This window comes from Eubalaena glacialis, chromosome 18 (assembly GCF_028564815.1).
Source record: "Eubalaena glacialis isolate mEubGla1 chromosome 18, mEubGla1.1.hap2.+ XY, whole genome shotgun sequence".
Lineage (NCBI taxonomy): Eukaryota > Metazoa > Chordata > Mammalia > Artiodactyla > Balaenidae > Eubalaena > Eubalaena glacialis.
Genome location: NC_083733.1, coordinates 18944784 through 18964778, shown reverse-complemented (window position 1 = coordinate 18964778; position 19995 = coordinate 18944784). Strand labels below are relative to the sequence as shown.

At 51.9% G+C, this 19995-nt stretch overlaps 1 protein-coding gene across 1 annotated transcript; it reads right to left on the bottom strand.

The window, feature by feature from the left end:
- Positions 1 to 3827: 3827 nt before the first annotated feature.
- LOC133077621 (dipeptidase 3-like) lies at positions 3828 to 18450 on the bottom strand. The gene is made up of 22 exons (XM_061172425.1): positions 18316 to 18450; positions 17959 to 18071; positions 17539 to 17665; positions 17105 to 17207; positions 16740 to 16881; positions 16369 to 16438; positions 16179 to 16248; positions 16073 to 16131; positions 15622 to 15706; positions 14878 to 14953; positions 14193 to 14229; positions 13906 to 13993; positions 7817 to 8042; positions 7419 to 7545; positions 6819 to 6948; positions 6588 to 6729; positions 6275 to 6341; positions 5985 to 6161; positions 5386 to 5470; positions 4778 to 4853; positions 4167 to 4302; positions 3828 to 4064 (listed from the first exon to the last, which is right to left on the bottom strand). Exons 1-22 carry the CDS (start codon positions 18448 to 18450, stop codon positions 3828 to 3830), a joined length of 2508 nt encoding a protein of 835 aa, XP_061028408.1.
- Between the last annotated feature and the right edge of the window lie 1545 nt (positions 18451 to 19995).

Here is a 19995-nt window from a genome sequence, read left to right as displayed (position 1 = left end):
GGTGTCCATACGTTTGTTCTCTACATCTGTGTCTCTATTTCTGCCCTGCAAACCGGTTCATCTGTACCATTTTTCTAGGTTCCACATATATGCGTTAATATACGATATTTGTTTTTCTCTTTCTGACTTACTTCACTCTGTATGACAGTCTCTAGATCCATCCATGTCTCTACAAATGACCCAATTTCGTTCCTTTTTATGGCTGAGTAATATTCCATTGTATCTATGTACCACATCTTCTTTATCCATTCATCTGTCGATGGGCATTTAGGTTGCTTCCATGACCTGGCTATTGTAAATAGTGCTGTAATGAACACTGGAGTGCATGTGTCTTTTTTTTTTTCCTTTAACATCTTTATTGGAGTATAATTGCTTTACAATGGTGTGTTAGTTTCTGCTGTATAACAAAGTGAATCAGCTATATGTATACATATATCCCCATATCCCCTCCCTCTTGCGCCTCTCTCCCACCCCTCTAGGTGGTCACAAAGCACCGAGCTAATATCCCTGTGCTATGCAACTGCTTCCCACTAGCTATCTATTTTACATTTGGTATTGTATATATGTCAATGCTACTCTCTTACTTCGTCCCAGCTTACCCTTCCCCCTCCCCGTGTCCTCCAGTCCATTCTCTATGTCTGCGTCTTTATTCCTGTCCTGCCCCTAGGTTCATCAGAACCATCTTTTTAGACTCCATATATATGTGTTAGCATACGGTATTTGTTTTTCTCTTTCTGACTTACTTCACTCTGTATGACAGACTCTAGGTCCATCCACCTCATCACAAATAACTCAATTTCGTTCCTTTTTACGGCTGACTAATATTCCATTGTATATATGCGCCACATCTTCTTTATCCATTCATCTGTTGATGGACACTTAGGTTGCTTCTATGTCCTGGCTACTGTAAATAGTGCTGCAATGAACACTGGGGTGAATGTGTCTTTTTGAATTATGGTTTTCTCTGGGTATATGCCCAGTAGTGGGATTGCTGGGTCATATGGTAGTTCTATTTTTAGTTTTTTTTTTTTTTAAATTTATTTTATTTATTTATTTATGGCTGTGTTTGGTCCTCGTTTCTGTGTGAGGGCTTTCTCTAGTTGTGGCAAGTGGGGGCCACTCTTCATCACGGTGCGCGGGCCTCTCACCACCGCGGCCTCACTTGTTGCGGAGCACAGGCTCCAGACACGCAGGCTCAGTAGCTGTGGCTCACGGGCCCAGCTGCTCTGCGGCATGTGGGATCTTCCCAGACCAGGGCTCGAACCCGTGTCCCCTGCATTGGCAGGCAGACTCTCAACCACTGCACCACCAGGGAAGCCCTATTTTTAGTTTTTTAAGGAACCTCCATACTGTTCTCCATAGTGCCTGTATCAATTTACATTCCCACCAACAGTGCAAGAGGGTTCCCTTTTCTCCACACCCTCTCCAGCATTTGTTGTTTGTAGATTTTCTGATGATGCCCATTCTGACAGGTGTGAGGTGATACCTCATTGTAGTTTTGATTTGCATTTCTCTAATAATTAGTGATGTTGAGCAGCTTTTCATGTGCTTCTTGGCCATCTGTATGTCTTGGAGAAATGTGTATTTAGGTCTTCTGCCCATTTTTTGATTGAGGTGTTTGTTTCCTTAATATTGAGCTGCATGAGCTGTTTATATATTTTAGAGATTAATCCTTTGTCTGTTGATTCGTTTGCAAATATTTTCTCCCATTCTGAGGGTTGTCTTTTCATCTGGTTTATAGTTTTCTTTGCTGTGCAAAAGCTTTTAAGTTTCATTAGGTCCCATTTGTTTATTTTTGTTTTTGTTTCCATTGCTCAAGGAGGTGGGTCAAAAAAGATCTTGTTGTGATTTATGTCAAAGAGTGTTTTTCCTGTGTTTTCCTCTAAGAGTTTTATAGTGTCTGGTCTCACATTTAGGTCTTTAATCCATTTTGAGTTTATTTTTGTGTATGGTGTTAGTGTTCATAATTTCATTCTTTTACATGTAGCTGTCCAGTTTTCCCAGCATCACTTATTGAAGAGCGTGCTGGGTCTTAGTTGCGGCACTCTGGATCTTCATTGCTGGTGCGGGATCTTTGTTGCGGCATGTGGGATCTTTTAAGCTGTGGCATGTGAACTCTTAGTTGCAGCATGTGCAATCTAGTTCCCTGACCAGGACTCAAAGCCAGGCCCCCTGCATTGGGAGCGCTGAGTCTTAGCCACTGGACCACCAGGGAAGTCCCTTTCTAAGAGTTTTGTACTTTTATCTTTCGCATTTGGAACAATAACATATTCAAATTAATTTTATTTTGTATGTTTTATTCTATATGGTGTGAACTAGGGGTCAATATCCTTTTTTTTTTTTTTTCACAAATGGATATCCAGTTGTTCCAGTTTGTCCTTATGGGTTCATTCAGGTTCTCCTCCACCTCACATCCAGCTCTCCTTTTTAACTCTGGCCCAGCTTACCCGTACAGATTTAAGACCCAACACCAGATCAAGCAGCCTTTTCCATTGTCTCCTATATGTGCATAAAGTCTAATCCCTATAATAAATCTCTTATTTTATATCATTCACTGTGGATCTACTTATCTGATCAAATATTTACTGATATCATGCTCTTAAAGTGGGAAGACTCACTCTACTTGATGTCAAGACTTGTTTTAAAGTTGCCGAGATGGGACTTCCCTGGTGGCCCAGTGGTTAGGAATCCGCCTATCAATGCAGGGGACATTGAGCCCCGGTCCGGGAAGATCCCACATGCCGCTGAGCAACTAAGCCCGTGTGCCACAACTACTGAGCCTGCGCTCTAGAGCCCGCGAGCCACAACTACTGAGTCCGCGTGCCACAATTACTGAAGCCCGCGCACCTAGAGCCCGTGCTCCGCAACAAGAGAAGCCACCGCAATGAGACGCCCGTGCACCGCAACGAAGAGTAGCCCCTGCTCGCCGCAACTAGAGAAAGCCCGTGTGCAGCAACGAAGACCCAATGCAGCCAAAAATAAATTAATTAAAAAAACTAAAGTTGCCGTGATTAAAACTTCATAGTATTAATACTACAATAAACAAATAGCCCAAATAAATGGAACAGAATTCAAAGAGAGACCCACACATATATGGACACAATTTATGTCATACGTGGCACTGTAGTCTCTCTGCTAATTTCAAGTTCCCATGGAAGGAACTTCGATCTGGCTCTGGCCCACCCTTGCGGATTGGGAGAGGAAAGTGGTCCGAGATGGAAGGCCTGTAGTAAGCTGAGCAGATGGCACTATGTTCCTTTTTTTTCTTTTCAAGACCTGATTTCTCCACCTCCATTAAAAAATCAGTTTAAGAAAAAAAAGAGGACCTTATCTGAAAAATCTAAAAGCTTTTCATGCTTTCTCTCTTGATATTTCCAAACAAGTTAGTTTATGCTATAAAAGGTATCACCCTTTAAAAACAAACAAACAAAAAAAAAAATTTTAAACCTTTCAGAGAGACATTGGGAACTACCACTGTCACACTCCATGATGGGATCAACTCTGCACTTGATTCCTTAGTGCTCTTCTGTGGGCTCAGGCTTTTAGAATAAGAATAAGGTAAGATGCCTCTGCCTTTCCTGAGAAAGACAAAGCTGGAGGCCAATGGGAACCACCCATCTTGAGCAGCTGGGGCTAGAACATAAGACCGCTCACCAACCAAGAGCCCACCAGACCCAACCCCCCTGCCTGTGAAGAAGGAAGGACATTCACACCTGGCTCTGTACCCAAAGTGTTTATTCTCGCATACCTATGTTTGTGCCTGGACCACTAGGAGGGGAACTTTGTGAGACTTTGACACAGTGACCTCTGGAGGACTGGCCAGGTCACTAGAGCCATAGGATGAGGATTGAGAAGGTGGCAGCAGCCATGAGGCCTAGAACGACGTGTGGGGAGGCTTTTGAGGGCCTCTGGAGGGCCTGATTGGTTGGCCACTTGTTTCCCACACGGTGTGCGGCCAGGTGTTCATTCTGAGGCTGAGTCAGGTGGGAGTGGCACGACCTGCCCACCTGCCTGTTTGGAAATTCATCCTCCGCAGGGCTCTGGCCACTGTTTTCCTCTCTCACCTGGGGATGAAAGTCAGCAGTCAGTGGCTTCCCCAGCACCCACCCTCCCATGCCCGTCACCTGCTGAAACACTGAACCATCTTTTTGCCCAGCCCAGCATACCTGTTCCATTTGTCTGAAGACCCGCAGCAGGTTTCCACGAAGGACACCCTGCAGCTCTTCCTCCCTCCAGCCACGCCTCAGCAACTCCTCTATCAGTACCGGGTATGTGGACACGTCCTCCAGCCCCTCAGGGAACCTGTGTGGCCACCAGCTGGCTAGCTGTGGACCCGATCCTGGCCTAGGGCCCACTGTCATACCAGCCCCAGCTACATGTGGGAAATAAAGGTCTGTGTTCTTCAGGCTACTGAATGGAACTTGGAAGCTCCTTGAAGACTGGGCTTCTGCAGCATTTACCTGCTGAGCAGATGCTCAGTCCACAGCACATCTGCTGGGCTGGGAGTAGAGCATGTGCTGGGCAGATGAGGTCGCCTGTGAGGGGGTGGGTACTTAACAACTGTGATGGCTTGGAGTGGGAATGGGTCCACTGGGCCACAGGAGGGACAGGGAGAGTCCAGGAAACAGGTCCTGGGAGTGGGGAGATGTCAGGTGGGCTGGAAGGCCAGAGTCTGTGGTGGAGGCCTGAAGGATGGGAGGACCATGGGATAAGGAACTGAGACTAAAGGACTCCCCACTGAACCCCCACCCAAGACAAACCCCAGGGAAACACTCACCGGCCAGACCCATCATAGTTTCCGCTAATCCCGATGAACTCAGATCCAGTGACAGCCCTGATGTGGTCAAAGTGATCTAGGGGGTGAGGGTTGTGGTGGGCAGCACGAGGCTGGAGTTAGATCCTGGGACCAGCCCTGGTCTGGGGGAACTCAGCGTGGCCAATCCCCTGCCCACAGCACTCCAGGACATAACAGCTGACTCCACAGAGCTCCCAGCCCATTGTGAGTTCTGAAGTGGCTATAGGCTAGACACCGGACCCAGAGTGAACCTCAGGGCCACCAACCCCTTTGGATCTTTTCCTGCCCAGGAGCCACCACGCCTCTGGGTTCCTTGAGAGCCTGGTTGCGGGGCTCTGCCTGTCCTTTCCAGAGATGTGGGAGCAAACGTGAGACTCAGAGGCAGAGGCAATTGCCTCCCCAAAACCCATCAGCACTGGTTGTAGCCCTAGATCTGGGTTCAGGGCAGTGAAGAGCTGTGTCTGCTCCCCTGGGCTGTTGGGAGGCCTGCCCAGGGCCCAGCAGGTATGCCAGACGCCTAGAGCTGTCCTGAGGGCCCTAGCGGCCACAGGCCAAGCTACAACTGCACAAGGAGTCGAAGCGGGGCTCACCTGCCACGGTGGACACATTAGCAAACAGGTTACACGGCAGCACCCCCGTGGACAGCGACACCATAACAATGCCACCATTTTTCTTCTACATGGATAAACAAATGGACACTCAGCTTGGCACTTCCAGCCTGATGGCCTGCCACCTATGCCCTGGGGGCCCTGATAGGGTAAGTGCTCACTCCTGGCCTGAAGGGTTGGGTAAGGCTTCACTTCTCTTGGCCCCTGGGTGGAACGGATTTGGCCTTGAGTTTCAGAGATGGGGGAGGGTTAACCAGCCTTGGATCCAAGGGTGAGTGAGGCCTGGGCTGGTAGCTTTGTTCAGGGTCAAGGGTCTTGGGATAGGGACTTCCCTGGTGGTGCAGTGGTTAAGACTCCCCACTCCCAATGCAGGGGGCCCGGGTTCGATCCCTGGTCAGGGAACTAGATCCCACACGCATGCTGCAACTAAGAGTTCTCATGCTGCAATTAAGGAGCCCGCCTGCTGCAACTAAGACCCAGCACAACCAAATAAATAAATAAATAAATATTTTTTTTTAAAAAAAGGATCTTTGGATGAAGCATGCCTAGTCCCAGGTTTGAGGGCTGGGGTGGCTGCTCACCAGAAGTTGCAGGATGTCATCGGGAACATTCAGCATATTGTCGCACACAGCCTTGGCAGCTGAGTGGGAGAAGATCACAGGGGCCCTTGACACCTTCAGGGCTTGCCGCGCCAAGGTGTCCGACCCATAGGACAAGTCCACCATCATGCCCAGGCGGTTCATTTCCCCTATCACCTTCTGCAGGGACAGGTGGGTTTTTTTTTTTTGCAGGGGGGGGTCAGGAGGGACGCACGTGTATGCGCATATCTGTAGGGAACGTGAGGGGTAGGATATGGAAAAGGAGTCCTTACCTCACCAAAGCTTGTCAACCCACTGATGTCGGTGTAGAAGTGTTGAAACTTGGTGGAACTCTCTGCCCTGAAGGACAGCCAGAGGAAGGCAATCTAGCAGGCCCTACCTTGGCCAACAGAGCCTGGACTTCCAGGCTCTTTGTCCATCCATCCCACCTCAGAACAGGGTGAGGATCCGGACCAGCTGCTTTCTGGGAGTGTGAGGGACCTGCTGAGACCCCACAGCCTCCCTCTGTGGACCCCTCTGTCCTCACCTCTCTGGCAGTTTCTTCACCATGCGTCTACCGTTCCACCCTGGCCAGGCACTGCTCACCAGGGCGTGTTGCAGGTGAAGGTGAGTGTCAGGTAGCGTACTCCCAGCAGATAGAAACTGCGCAGCACAGAGAGGCTGCTGTCTAGTGAGTGACCACCCTCCACACCAATAAGGCAAGCCAGCTTTTGAGTGCCGTTCAGTCCTAGAAGAGGGCAGAGAATCAAGCGGTCAGAGCCCAGGGCCAGAACCACCAGAGTGAGGCCCTGACTATCCTCCCATTCCCCAGCCCACCTCTGGCTGAGGTCACAAGCTCCAGTTCAGAGTAGGAGGCACACACGCGACGAATGAGGTCAATCTGCTCCAGCGTGAGGCGCACAGCATCCTGGTCCTGGGTGTGGCATGGTGCGTAGGCTGACCAGAACTGGGAGTTGGCCCAGGGGTCCAGAATGAGATCAGGGTGGTCTCCAGGTGCCCTTGGCCTGCTACTCCTCCTCAGCCCCCAAGGTACTCATCTGGGTCAGTGGCCCTGAGTGCGGCACTGCATGACCCCGTGGTACCTTGATTATTCAGCTTGCTGCCAGCAGCCAAACTGGCGGGACCCGTCCTCACCTGTTTGTCCATGTGCTATGTGAATGCCCCAAAGGCAATCCACCATATCCTTTGTGGTTTCAGAGCCCCCACGTTCGCCAGGGATTTTCTGATCACTTTCTTGGAGTCTGCACAGAACCTGGGCAACCATGCCGCTGGCCAGCTTTGACCTCCAACACCCCTGCACTCTCCAGCAGCCCCATGATGGCAGACTGTGTGTCCTCTGATAGTCAGAGGCCGGTCTACCCAGGTTCCTGTGGCCCCCACATTCCCCAGCGGCCGTTAAGTGTGTCCCTCTGGTACCTGGGCACCCACAAGGCCATCCCTGAGCTTGTCCAGGCTGGTTTGGCCAAGGCTGAAATTGCGCAGGTTGACCTCCGGTAGCTTGTTCCGGAAATGCTGTTTCAGGAGCAGGGGCAGGTGGTTCTGGCTGGGGGGGGTCAAGACAAAGTAAGAGTAGGGGACGTGGCCTCCAGGTCATGGGCCTGTTCTGTCCCAGCCCACCTCCCCCCTCACACAGACGGTAGTCCTGAGGAGGAGTTCTTAGGTGGGGGGTTCCACCGGCAACGGGGTAATGGGGAGGAAGGCGCCATGGGTGATGGAGGAGAGACGGGTGGTGTGAGGGAGCCTCCTACTAGCCCTTCCTCTCCTGCCCAGGGGCGGGTTCAGCCCCCACCAGCCGGCACGCCGCACCGACGCACCCATCCACGAGCCGGAAGTCCCGCATCAGGGCCCGCGCGCGCTCATGCAGACTCGGGGCTCTCGGGGAGCCCGGCACTGTTGGGGCGCTGGAGGTGTCCGGCCTGGTCGAGGCGCTGGGGGTTCCCTGCGTGGTCCGGGCGCGGGTTACCGGCCACGGCAGCAGCCACAGCAGGAGCAAAAGACGCAGAAGAGGCCAACGGGTGAGCGCGCGGGGAGCCTTGCGGCCTACGGGCGGCACGCTTCACAGGGCCGAGCAGGCGGGCAGAGGCGGGTCTCGAGAGCCTGAGAGGGGCGGGCGAGGGTCAGAGGGCGACGATGGGGTCCCGACCGTCGATGTAGGTGACCCAGCGGCGCGGCCTCGTCTGAAGCGGCTGGAGTCAGGACGCTCGACAGACGCGCGGGGACCCATAATGCCGCCTCACAGCGTGGCCGCCAGGGGGCGGTAGGATCTTCCCGCCCGGACTAGGACGGCGCCCTAGTGGGCCAGGCTGGCTTCTGTTGCGAGCGCCCGCTAGCGATGCATCGCGGGCTCCCTCCGCCCCTGCTCCCGGCCCTCCAGGCACCCCTCCCGAGCTGTGTGTACCTACGGACTCGGGGAGGAGGCCAGTGGGGGAACTGGGAGAGGTCCAGGAATCTTCCTAATTTCACCTCTAGCCAGGCAGGTCGCAGGTCCATGTGGGGTTTTAGTTGCAGGGATATGCCCGCCCTCCAACGGGTTAAATATTCCATGAAATTCTAGGAAGAATTAGAATTCAGAAGAGTGAATTAGATCTGTATGTTTTGACTGACAGAAAAGTGATTCCCTATATATTTTTAATAAAAATGAAATTTAAGAATAATACTTATGGGAGACCATTTTGTTTTAGTATCTCGTGTTAAAATTTACTTCTGTGCATGTGTTGTTACACACACACACACACAAAAGACCCTAGAGGAATATACATACTAAACATTAGTTAATGGTCGCCATCTTGGGAAGGGGGTTACCTACTCCCTGGTCAATTTATGTCTCATCTTTTTTTGTATATGGTCATCCTGACTGAGGGAAGTCGAAGGCAGTGCTGGTGAAGGCTGGCCATGGTGGTAAGAGGTTCATGAAGGCACCAGAACAGTAGCTGAGCCTTGAAAGGATGGGGCTTGGATACCGCAGGGGAGTGGAGAGGGCATCTGGATTGGCCAATAGCCTAGGCAAAGGTCTGGTTTGAGCAGGATGACTGTGCTGTGGGGGAAGAGCTGGAAGAGTCTGCAAGGCACAGAGTAGGGGGACAAGGTCCAGTTAGGGCCCTTGGTGCTAAGAGCATGAGAGGCTTAGTCTCTTAAGGATAGGCAGAACTCCTCCTTCAGGATAAGGTGGTTTCCCGCCTGGCCAGTGGCCTGGACAGTATAATTCGTTGTTTTCTGCAGAAAAAGCTATGGTTTAGGGGGAACTGATCTCAAAACTGAAGTTGGGTGGCATCTGAGGCTCCTGGGCCTGCATCAGGTCCTGCCAGGCTGAGAGGGGCCAACAACACAGGCTGAAATCTAGTCTGAGTTGTCCCCCCCTTTTGCATTTGTATGTGTCTCCTCTCTCTTGGACTCCCTGACAAGCCGGCCTCCCCTCTCGGTGCCAGAGGGACCTTGGCCTCTGGTGACCACTGCCCCCTGTCCATCACTGCCCCTTTCTCATGCCTCAGGGGCAAGGACAAAGTCTGACCTGGTTGCCTCCAGCTTGCCTTCCTCAGCTCAGGAAGGACAAAGGGGGGTGGAGGTGTTTATATTTCTGGTGACTCATACATCTGAGCTGACCTGCCACGGAGGTCTTCATTTAAGTGACGTTAAACAACCTAATGAATGATGACTTTGCTGATAGTTTCTCAGAAGTGCAGAAGCTTTTCATATACATTTGTTTCCTATATTAGTCTTAGGTAAAAGGAGAGGGCATAATGTTTACAGTTAATTTTAAAATGTTATCAAATTAATGCATATGCAGTTTCAAATGTCTGGTTTTGGTTGACTAAGTAAATAAATCAAAGTTACAGTCCTCCTGACAATCATTAGAAAAGTTGGGAAAAATATAAAAAGGATCTTGAAGGCATCAGGGAGTTAACAAGATATTGAAAAATTACTTGTGAAGGATCCAGGGAGGGTGGAAACCCAGAGGTGGGCCAGGTCTTTGGGCTGTTTCTTCCACTAGGGACTTTGTGGGGCTAAGGAAATAGAGATTAGTATCCAGGGTCCCCCAAAAGTAAGGGAGAACCCTGAGGAGTTGGAACACAAGACAGCACACCCTAGGGGAAAGAGTGAATCAGGCCTCAGCAATCCTGGTTATCAAACAATTGTCTCTCAACTGCAGATCCAGCCTTCTGTTATTCTCTGCTCTATGAGGCTGGGGCTTGAACTCTTGAAACCACATTTCCTAGCCACCCAGCTGGCTTCCTATTACATTCTGCCAGTAGGAGTTACCAGAGAAAGGGAGATGGAAAGACAGGAGAGGAAAACAGGAATGTCTCTCTCATTTTTTGTGTTTATGTCAGTGCGGCTCCAGCAGTGGCAGTTGGCTGCGAGCTCCAACTTCTTCTGGCCATCGTTGAGCAGCCCTGTCATGCCCATTCAGAACACCTGTACCGACTGAGCAGCGCCTTAGAGACCTTAGAGGTCTGAGCGCCAGCAACACAGGGCCCTTCTATAAGCTTCTATCTTCTAGTAACCTCCACCTCTTCCCATTTCCCCCTAATTGGACTCGGAGCTGGATCAGCTCAGCTTGGAAGGCTCTGAAATGGGATTAAGGTGATCTCGGAGCGCTGCTCAATCCATTCCAAAAGAAGTCAAGCAAGAAGAGAACAGGTGAAACAAATAGAAAGCACTATTAGAACTTTCTGAGTAACAGTTCAGAGACCAGCCAACTTGGACCCTGAGGCAAGAGGAAAAATGTGTACTTCTATACACATTATAAATGTATTTTTTAATGGTTAGTTTTTCCAGAATATTAAAATAGTTGAAAAAAATGGAAGAACTTAAAGTAGGTGTATTAAAACTCACAACACTATTTTATGTTTCCATATTTTACTTATACTCAAACCAGAATTATAATTTTATTTCTCTGGCTTTAATGGAAGCAAACTCATGAATAATATTTTCAAAACCTGCTTCTTTGCTTAGTTCATTTTCTATTGATAGATTGAATGTTTGACAATTTCTCTTGACCAAGTGACATTCTTCAGTAATTTTTTTAAATAACTGCAGCTTACTGAGACTTCTATTGCAGGATGCCACCATAACTAGTATAGCTAAAAATTTTTTCAAGGCTATTCCCAAATTTGGATACGATTCCACTGAGCAAAATTTGTGAATCAATTTTAGAAGATCCGAACACAATGCCGATTTTATATTACAAAGCGTCAATGTTGCGTGTTTCTTAAAGCCGTCAGTTGGAATTTCTATATGACTTAAAATTTCAGAATATGTAGCAGGCAAGTCAGTGGCTGCTTTTGACAAATCAGATGTATTCATAGAACATAACTTTTCTCCAGTTAAAAATTCAAAATCCGAAGACTGTGTTTAAATTTTTATACCTCCATTTCAAACGTGAAATTAGGACACCTATAATCTGCTTAGTTTCTATTTGATATGCACTTTCCCATAATAATTGATATTCCCCTTAGGTGGTTTGTATATTTCCAATTTCTCTCTCTCCTTTTGTTGGTCCAAAAATGTATTTACTTTCCTTCATTTTTAAAAAAATTTATGTGTTTTATTTCGGCTGCATTGGGTCTTCGTTGCTGCACACGGGCTTTCTCTAGTTGTGGTGAGTGGGGGCTACTCTTCATTGCGGTGTGAGGGCTTCTCATTGCAGTGGCTTCTCTTGTTGCGGAGCACGGGCTCTAGGCGCGCGGACTTCAGTAGTTGTGGTGCACGGGCTTAGTTGCTCCGCGGCATGTGTGATCTTCCTGGACCAGGGCCCGAACCCGTGTTCCCTGCATTGGCAGGCAGATTCTTAACCACTGCGCCACCAGGGAAGCCCACTTTCCTTCATTTTTGAAGGATATTTTCACTGTCCACAGAATTCAACATTGGTAGTTACTTTCATCAGACTAAAGGTGTTCCACTGTGTGTGGATTTCCATTATTTCTGTTGAAAATTCAGATGTCAGTTTTATTGTTGTTACACAAGTTAAAGTGATTTTTTTTTTTTTTTGGCTGCGCCTCGTGGCTTGCAGGATCTTAGTTCCACGAGCAGGGATTGAACCTGGGCCCCAGCAGTGAAAGCACCAAGTCCTAACCACTGGACCACCAGGTAATTCCCTAATGTGATTTGTTTTAATATTACACCTTTTTTTTTTAACATCTTTATTGAAGTATAATTGCTTTACAATGGTGTGTTTGTTTCTGCTTTATAACAAAGTGAATCAGCTATACATATACATATATCCCCATATCTCTTCCCTCTTGCGTCTCCCTCCCTCCCACCCCTCTATCCCACCGAGCTGATTATGACAGCTTTTAAGATAATCTTTGGGGGAATTCCCTGGTGGTCCAGTGGTTAGGACTCCGCATTCTCCTTACCGAAGGCAAGGGTTCAGTTCCTGGTCGGGAAACTAAAATCCCACAAACCGCACAGCATGGCAAAAAAGAAACCCCAAAAAACAAAAAACAACCTTTGGTCTTTGGCTCCTAGAAGTTTGATTTTTTTTTTTTCTGTTAAGTTTGATTTTGAAATGCATTTGGTGTTATTATGAATAGTGCTGCTATAAATATTATTTCATATACCTTTTTAGGGAACTGGAGAACATATGTATGCATTCCTCTTGGATATATAGCTGGGATGTAATTGCTCAGCCAATGGGATATGTGTAGATTGTTAGTATTAACTATTATGTTTTATTAGTCATTATCTTTTTTTATCATGTTATTTATTATTATTACCTCTCGTTATTTTTAAAATAAATTTATTTATTTTATTTTATTTATTTATTTTTGACGGCGCTGGGTCTTCATTGCTGCGTGTGGGCTTTCTCTACTTGCGGCGAGCGGGGGCCACTCCCCGCTGCAGTGCGCAGGCTTCTCATTGCGGCGTCTCTCCCGTTGCAGAGCATGGGCTCTAGGTACGCGGGGCTCAGTAGTTGTGGCACACTGGCTCTAGAGCGCAGGCTCAGTAGTTGTGGCGCATGGGCTTAGTTGCTCCGCGGCATGTTGAATCTCCCCGGACCAGGGCTCGAACCCATGTCCCCTGCATTGGCAGGTGGATTCTTAACCACTGCGCCACCAGGGAGGCCCTACGTCTCATTATTAACTCAATGTATTAACTCAATCTTGGCTATAATTAGTGCAGTTGCTATTATCATTAATGAACTGGGGGAAGATGGGGTGGTTGTCTAAGTAGCCTGAACCGATTAGAGAGGAAGTCCCTGAGGAACAGGGGAGGAGGTGTGCCCACATCCAGAGCAGTCTAGCCATTGGAGGTCCATGGCCCATTAAGTAGCCTGAGATTCTGGGCTCTGTGCAAATAGGTACAAAGATCATTTGTGATCTAGGCATGTTCTCTTCTTGGGCATCTGAACCAGAATTCCCTGAAAGATCCCCAGGTGGTACTCAGTGGGTCAGGATGTGGATTGAGGTGAGCTACACAGAGGGAACCGAGTAAGGTCCACCCTCCCGCAGCCAGAGCCACCCACTGTCTTCTTCCAGTGCTGAGCCAAGCCACCTGGGTTTCCTCAGGCCACTGCCAACAGGTCTTCCTTGAGTATCCGGTGTCTAAACTGCAGGGTCCCCCACCAAACCCCAGTATTGGGAGCCTGCACCACAGACCCCACCACGGAGAAGGACACTCGTGCTGATTCCATTTCTAAAACATTTATTTTCAGGAAATGTTTGTGCTCGCATGCAAGGAAACTTTGTGGGGTATCTGTGGCTGCCAAAGTGACATCTGGCAGGATTAACTGGATCACCAGAGCCAAACAATGAGGACTGGGAAGCAGCAATAACTGTGAGGCCTGGGCCCATGTGGGGGCAAGATTTTGAGAATGACCACTTAGGTGACAAAATGGGATTCCCACGAACCGCAGCTCTGGTTAGTTTCTGGTCTGGAGCCAGATCCTCTCTCTGATGCAGACGTGGGAGGACGGAGCGGCAAGAGCTGCCCAGCTGCTCATCTGGAAACTCATCCTCCAAGGGACTCTGTCCCTCGTTCTCCTCCCGTACCTGGAGGCGGCAGTCAGCGGGCAGCACCTCTCACAGCACCCCCACGTACACCTGCTCAGACCACCTGCTCAGAGCTACTCTTTTGCCCAGCCCAGCATACCTGTTCCACCTGTCTGAAGACCCGCCGCACGTTTCCTCGAAGCACACCCCAGAGCTCTTCCTCACTCTAGCCATGCCTCAGTAACTCCTCTATCAGTACCGGGTATATGGACACGTCCTCCAGCCCCTGTGGGAACCTGTGTGGCCGCCAGCCAGCCAGCTATTGGGCCTCAGACCTGTTCCCTGGTCCTGAGTCAGAACCAAAGCCCTATGTGTCCACGGTCCACTGAACCCCAGCCCTGGTCAGATATGGAAAATGGAGACTTGGAGAGAGTAAATGATTCACTCCTGCTCTTCATCCTTCAGGGGAAGGCCCCAAAAGCGCCTCGACTATTCGTCAAAAGTCGTTGAATTGTACTGTTGAGATCTATGCCTTTCACTGAATGCAATTTTTGTCTCCATTTATAAAGAGAAGAAAAGCTTTTTAAGAACTGGGTTGACCCCCCTGCATGCACAGACCCAGCTGCAGGCAGAGAAGATGGTCAGCCCAGCCCAGACCTTGCTAAGAGTCTGCTCAGAGGCCGTGGGTCTGCTGGCACTGGATGGGCGCAGATGCTGGGCAGATGAGCTCTGTGTGGTGTTTTAGACAAATATGATGACCTAGAGTAGGGCCAAACAGACAGGAGAGCCCAGGAAGCAGACCCTGGGAGAGGGGAGATACCAGTTGGGCCAGCACACCTGAGGCTATGGTCAAGGCCATGAGGACCACAGTGTGGTGGGCACGGTGGCTGTGAAAGCCCCACTGCTGCCCAGCCAACCGAGACAAGCCACGGGGAAGCACTCACCGGCCAGCCCCGTCATAATCTCCGCCAATCCCGACGAACTTGCATCCAATGACTGCCCTGATGTGGTCGAAGTGATCTGAAGAATGGGAAGTCAGCAGTGTGGGGCTTCCAGGGCAGGAGTGGGGGTGATGACTGGCCTCTGTTGACTCCCCTTTTTGCAGCCTGTAGGCCAAACAGGCCAGTTCCTTCATGGCCTGGCACCGAGAGTACCAACTAGAGGACCCTGAGGTTTGATGTGAAGTGATCCCAGCTGGCTCTAAACTGGACTTCAGATTTGGAGTGGACCCCAGAGCCCCCTGTTTGGGCTATTTCCCACCCAAGATTCACCCTGCCTCCCAATCTCCCTGAGAACCTGTGGGGGCTCCTTTCCCCGGGTGTGGAGGATGAGAGAGGAACAAGAGTACAACTGATGAAGACCCCAGAGACCTAAGGAGCTGTCCAGTCCCTTGGCCAGAGGTAGGGGCAGTGCGCTTTAGGAGCCCCCGCAGAGGCACAGATGGGCAGCACCCGGGCTCTGTGTCTGACAGCCTCCCTGATACCCATCAGTATCGCAGTTTTGATTTCGTGGCTCCAGTTCCACATGGCACCAAGGTGCTGTGTACCGTCCATTACTGGGTTTTTGGGAGCTGTACCTATTGCCAACAGGTGGGTCAAACCACTGGGGCTCTTCTGAAGTCCTCCCCAAATTTGGACCCAGCTTCAGCTCCAAATCAGAGTTTTCAGAGAGCCCAGGGTGAGGCTCACCTGCCACGGTAGGCACGTTGGCTAACGGGTTGCACTGCAGCACCCGCACGGACAAGGACACCATCACGATGCCACCGTTCTTCTTCTGCAGGGGCGGACCGGTGGACAGTCAGCTTGGCCCCCAGCACAGCCACCTGCCTGTTCGCTCTCTCGGCCCCTGTGAGGAAGGTGTTGAGGTCAGAGTCGTCTCCTCTCTGGGTTTGTGTGAATGGAGGAGCCGCAGCCCTGGTCTGGGTGGTGTCTTGGCCCTGGGTCTCCGGGTTTGGAGGAGTATCTTACCACCTAGACCCCCACCTAGGGCTCAAGAGTTCAGGGGCTGTGGACCGTGGGTTTTGGGGGCAGAAGATATTTAACCTGGGGTTTGAGGAAATTGAGGGAGAAGAGGCTCAGGTTCAAGAGCTCCTGGTTTGAACCTCTTGCTTTAGGTTTGAGGGCCAGGGCAGTCTCTCACCAGAAGCTGCAGGATATCATCAGGAACATTCCGAGTGTTCTTGCACACACCCCGGGCAGCTGAGTGGGAGAAGATGACAGGTGCCTGTGACACGTCTAGGGCTCGCCGTGCCACAGCATCGAGACATGGGACAAGTCCACCATCATGCCCAGGCGGTTCATTTCTGCCACCACCTTCTGCAGGGACAGGATGGGGAGAGGGCATCAGGGCTGCATTTATCCTGTGTGCATTTATCTGTAGGGAACAGGCGGGGCTGTACATTCATGTGGGGCAGGGTATGGAACCCGGGTCCTTACCTCGCCAAAGCCGGTCAGCCGACTGACATTGCTGTAGAAGGGGTGGATACCCTTTGCTGAGCTCTGTGCCCTGCAGGATGGCCAGGAGGCAGTCTGACTGGTGGCCATGACTTGGCTACAAGAGCCTAGAAAGAGGTTCTGTCGAACCGTCTACACCTGCAACTCCCTGGTGCAAGAGGAGGGACCCAAACTGGGCTGTGCCTGGCAGTAGGAGGGCCCTTCTGGGGATTCAGTCTTGTTCTGCAAACCTCCATTCCCCTCCCCACCCCAGGTTCAGGGCCAGATCCCAGGGGTAAACTTGCTTTGGGCCCCAGCGTGATCTTGGGCAGATCCCTGCCTCACTGGGCCCTTACCATCTGCACTGCTCTCACCAGGGCGTGTTGCAGGTGTGGGTGAGTGTCACGTAGCGCACACCCAGCACATAGAAGGTACGCAAGATGGAGAGGCTACTGTCCAGTGAGTGGCCGCCCTCCACACCAATGAGGCAAGCCAACTTCCGGGTATTGTTGAGAGCTGGGGGCAGGTAGGTCAGATGATCATTTTCAGAGGCAGGGGTAGCTTACTGAAGTCCCTAACACCTACCACCACCAGTCTGTTTACCTTTTTTTTTTTTTTTTTTGGCCGTGCCGCGCAGCATGAGGGCTCTTAGTTCCCCCACCGGGGATCAAACCCGAGCGCCCTGCAGTGGAAGCGTGGAGTCTTAACCTCTGGACTACCAGGGAAGTCCCCTGTCTACCTTTAACTGAGGTCACAAGCTCCAGCTCAGAATAGGAGGCACACATGAGGCGGATGAGGTCAATTTGCTCCAGGGGGAGGCGCACAGCATCCCGTTCGTGGGTCTGGCATGGGACGTAGGCTGACCAGAACTGAGGGAAGGCCAGGGCTTAGTTTGGGCTTTGGAACTCCTTGGGCTTCTCATAGCCTCCTCAGCTGGCACAGCACTCACTGTGCCCAGAAGTCACATGTAATGCGTTGCTTTTTCTGTGGTACTTGGATGCCTGTCAGGTTGGGTCACTGTGACCCCTGTAGCCCCCAGCATCCATGGCATGGCACTTTCTAGGTCACTATGGTAACTTAGTTCCAATGTGACTAACCTGTGGTCTCTGAGGCCCCCAAACTGCCCCACATTCCCCAGCAGCCATGGTGGCACCTTGTGTGTCCCTTTGGTACCTGGGCACCCACGAGACCGTCTTTCAGCCTGTCCAAGCTGGTCTGGCCATGGCTAAAATTGCACAGATTAACATCCTGTAGCCCATTGTGGTAAAACTGCCTCAGGACCAGGGGCATGTCGTTGTGGCTGGAGGGAGGTCAAGGCAAATGGGTGGGCTCCTTAGGTTTTGGGATCAGGCAGGACACATTGCCTGGCCTGGGCCAGCCTGGGGGTCCCCCACCTCACACTGTCACACAGACTATACTAGGAGCAGCTGAGGCCTGGGCTGAGGGGTTCCCACCAGGGAGGGGATGACAGAGAAGGGGAAGGGCATCCATAGATGATGGAGAGGACATCCAGGGGTGGTGTGAGGGAGCCTCCCCACTAGCTCTGCATGCTCCGGACCTCCTCCCCTGCCCAGGGCCAGGCTAGGCCCCCACCGGCCCCCACCAGCCCGCACACACTGCAGCCACCCGTCCACAAGCGGAAAGTCCCGCATCAGGGCCCGCGTGCGCTCCCGCGGACTTGGGGTGCTGGAGGTGCCCGGCGTGGTCTGGACGCGGGTTACCGGCCGCAGCAGCAGACACAGCAGGAGCAGCAGACACAGCAGAGGTCACTGGCTGAGTGCGCGGGGACCTTCGAGGCCCCCGGGCCGCAAGCTGCGCAGGGCCAGGCAGGTGGGCAGAGGCGGGTCTGAGAGGGGCGGGCGATGGGGTTCTGCCCGTCGACACAGGCCACCCAGCGGCGCGGCCTCGCGAGGGGGGCGGGGTGAGGGAGGGGATACAGAGTCACAGGACCCTGCGACCCGTGTGCGGAGAGCCGCGATCCGCGAAGCCCGGTGGCCACAGGGCGGCACTGCCCTCCCGCCCGCTGCTCAGAGGCAGCTCCCGCGGGCTAAGCTGGCCTCTGCTGAGAGCCCGCTCGCCTCCCATCGCGGCTTCCCTCCGCCCCTGCCCCTCTTCCCACTCCCACTGCTCCGAGGGGGCGCCCTAGGTTGCTCTCCCCTGCCTCTAACCTTCCTGTCCAAGCTGGGGTGCTTCTCTCAGAGGGCCACCTTCAGCCCGAGGCCTCCCGGGAGCACACCTCGTCCCCATCTGCCTGCAGCCAGCCCCGCCCACTCCGAGGGCTGCGTGCGAGTGTCTGTGCGGCCACAAGTGCTCTGGGCTCCCGGTTTCCTGGTACTGGGCCATGTGGGCTGGTGTGGGGGAAGAGAGAGTTTCTGGAAATGGGGGGTAACCTTGTGAGCTCTGGATTCAGGAAGGGGCCCTCTGCCCCCGACCTTCTCTCTCCACCTACTTGACTCCCCAACCTGCATGACCATTCTCTGGGGACTTCAACCAGCACCTGGGAACTATCAGGAACCTCCCCCACTTCTGTCAGCCAGCCTCAGGAAAGAGCGCCCTCAGGAGTTGCTACACCTCCCCAGGACCTGAATAGAGGGACTTTTGGGATGTGAACTGAACAACCTTCTGGGGAGAGTCAACGACCCTTTTACTCAACAGAGCAGGAACCCAGTCAGTAGGCTATTTGAGTGGAAGGAAATGAAGTCATTTCCATGGCAGCAGAGCCCCCATCGCAGCAACCTTCCTCCCAGAGCTGCTGGCTGACCTTCTGGCCAGGATCCCTCCTACCTCAGCGTGGAAGGCCCGGCCTCGTGGAGAAGTATAGGTTCTGAGGAAAGACCTGGCACCTGGGTTCTGCGGCTACACTTGCCTTATCTCGTGGCCCTTGTGGCTCTAGCTTTCCCAGAAACCTCAAGGGCTAAGTGCCTGTGCTTGCTCAGAGGCTGCAGGCCATTCCCCATTTCCAGCCTCAGGCCCTCCCCCTAGCTGCCTCCTTTGGGGACCCCCTCCCCCCAACACACACACATACACACACACACGCACACACACACACACACACATAGAGGGGATGTGCCTTCTCACAGAAGCTCAACCACTGAGATGCTTTAGGAACTGTGCCCAAACTCCTTCATCCCCAGCCTCTCAAGTTTTTGCTCTGATCCCTGGCACCCCCTGGAGCTGTTCCACCTTTGGAACCTTTCCTGGGTAGCAGGAGTGCCTAGCACAGGGGTAGTGACCTAAGTCTGAGCACTGGCGACCCTAGAAATCTGTTACAGAAAAACATTTTATTGAGCAGGAAGGGACCCCACTGGGGACAGAAAGGGCTGGGAATAAAGGAGCATGTGAACCTCGGGGCAGGGTGCGTGCTGCTTGACTCTCCATCCTGTTCTTGCTTCAGGGAGCAGGTCTTCCTGGGTCTCTCTATCCTGCCTCCTGAGACCCCAGGCAGGAGGCTCTTTGGGAAGCCACAGATTGCTGCTTTCAGTTTCAAAAAACCCAGCTCCCCCCTGGTTTGTGGTGGTGGCCGCTGACAATGGCTCAGGGCAGGAGCCCATGTGGTAGACTGCTAAGGCTTCTCTGCACCCTGTCTCTGCTCCTGCATCCTCCTCGGCTCGGCCCCTGAGGATTGAGCGG

Coding starts and splice junctions, on each gene's coding strand:
- LOC133077621 (XM_061172425.1), bottom strand. CDS start 18,450: ATGGGAGGCGAGCGGGCTCTCAGCAGAGGCCAGCTTAGCCCGCGGGAG. Junction 18,072..18,315: donor CTCCGCACACGGGTCGCAGG/GTCCTGTGACTC, acceptor ACCCGCGTCCAG/ACCACGCCGGGCACCTCCAG. Junction 8,043..13,905: donor TTGCCGCTCCGTCCTCCCAC/GTCTGCATCAGA, acceptor TGCCGCCCGTAG/GCCGCAAGGCTCCCCGCGCG.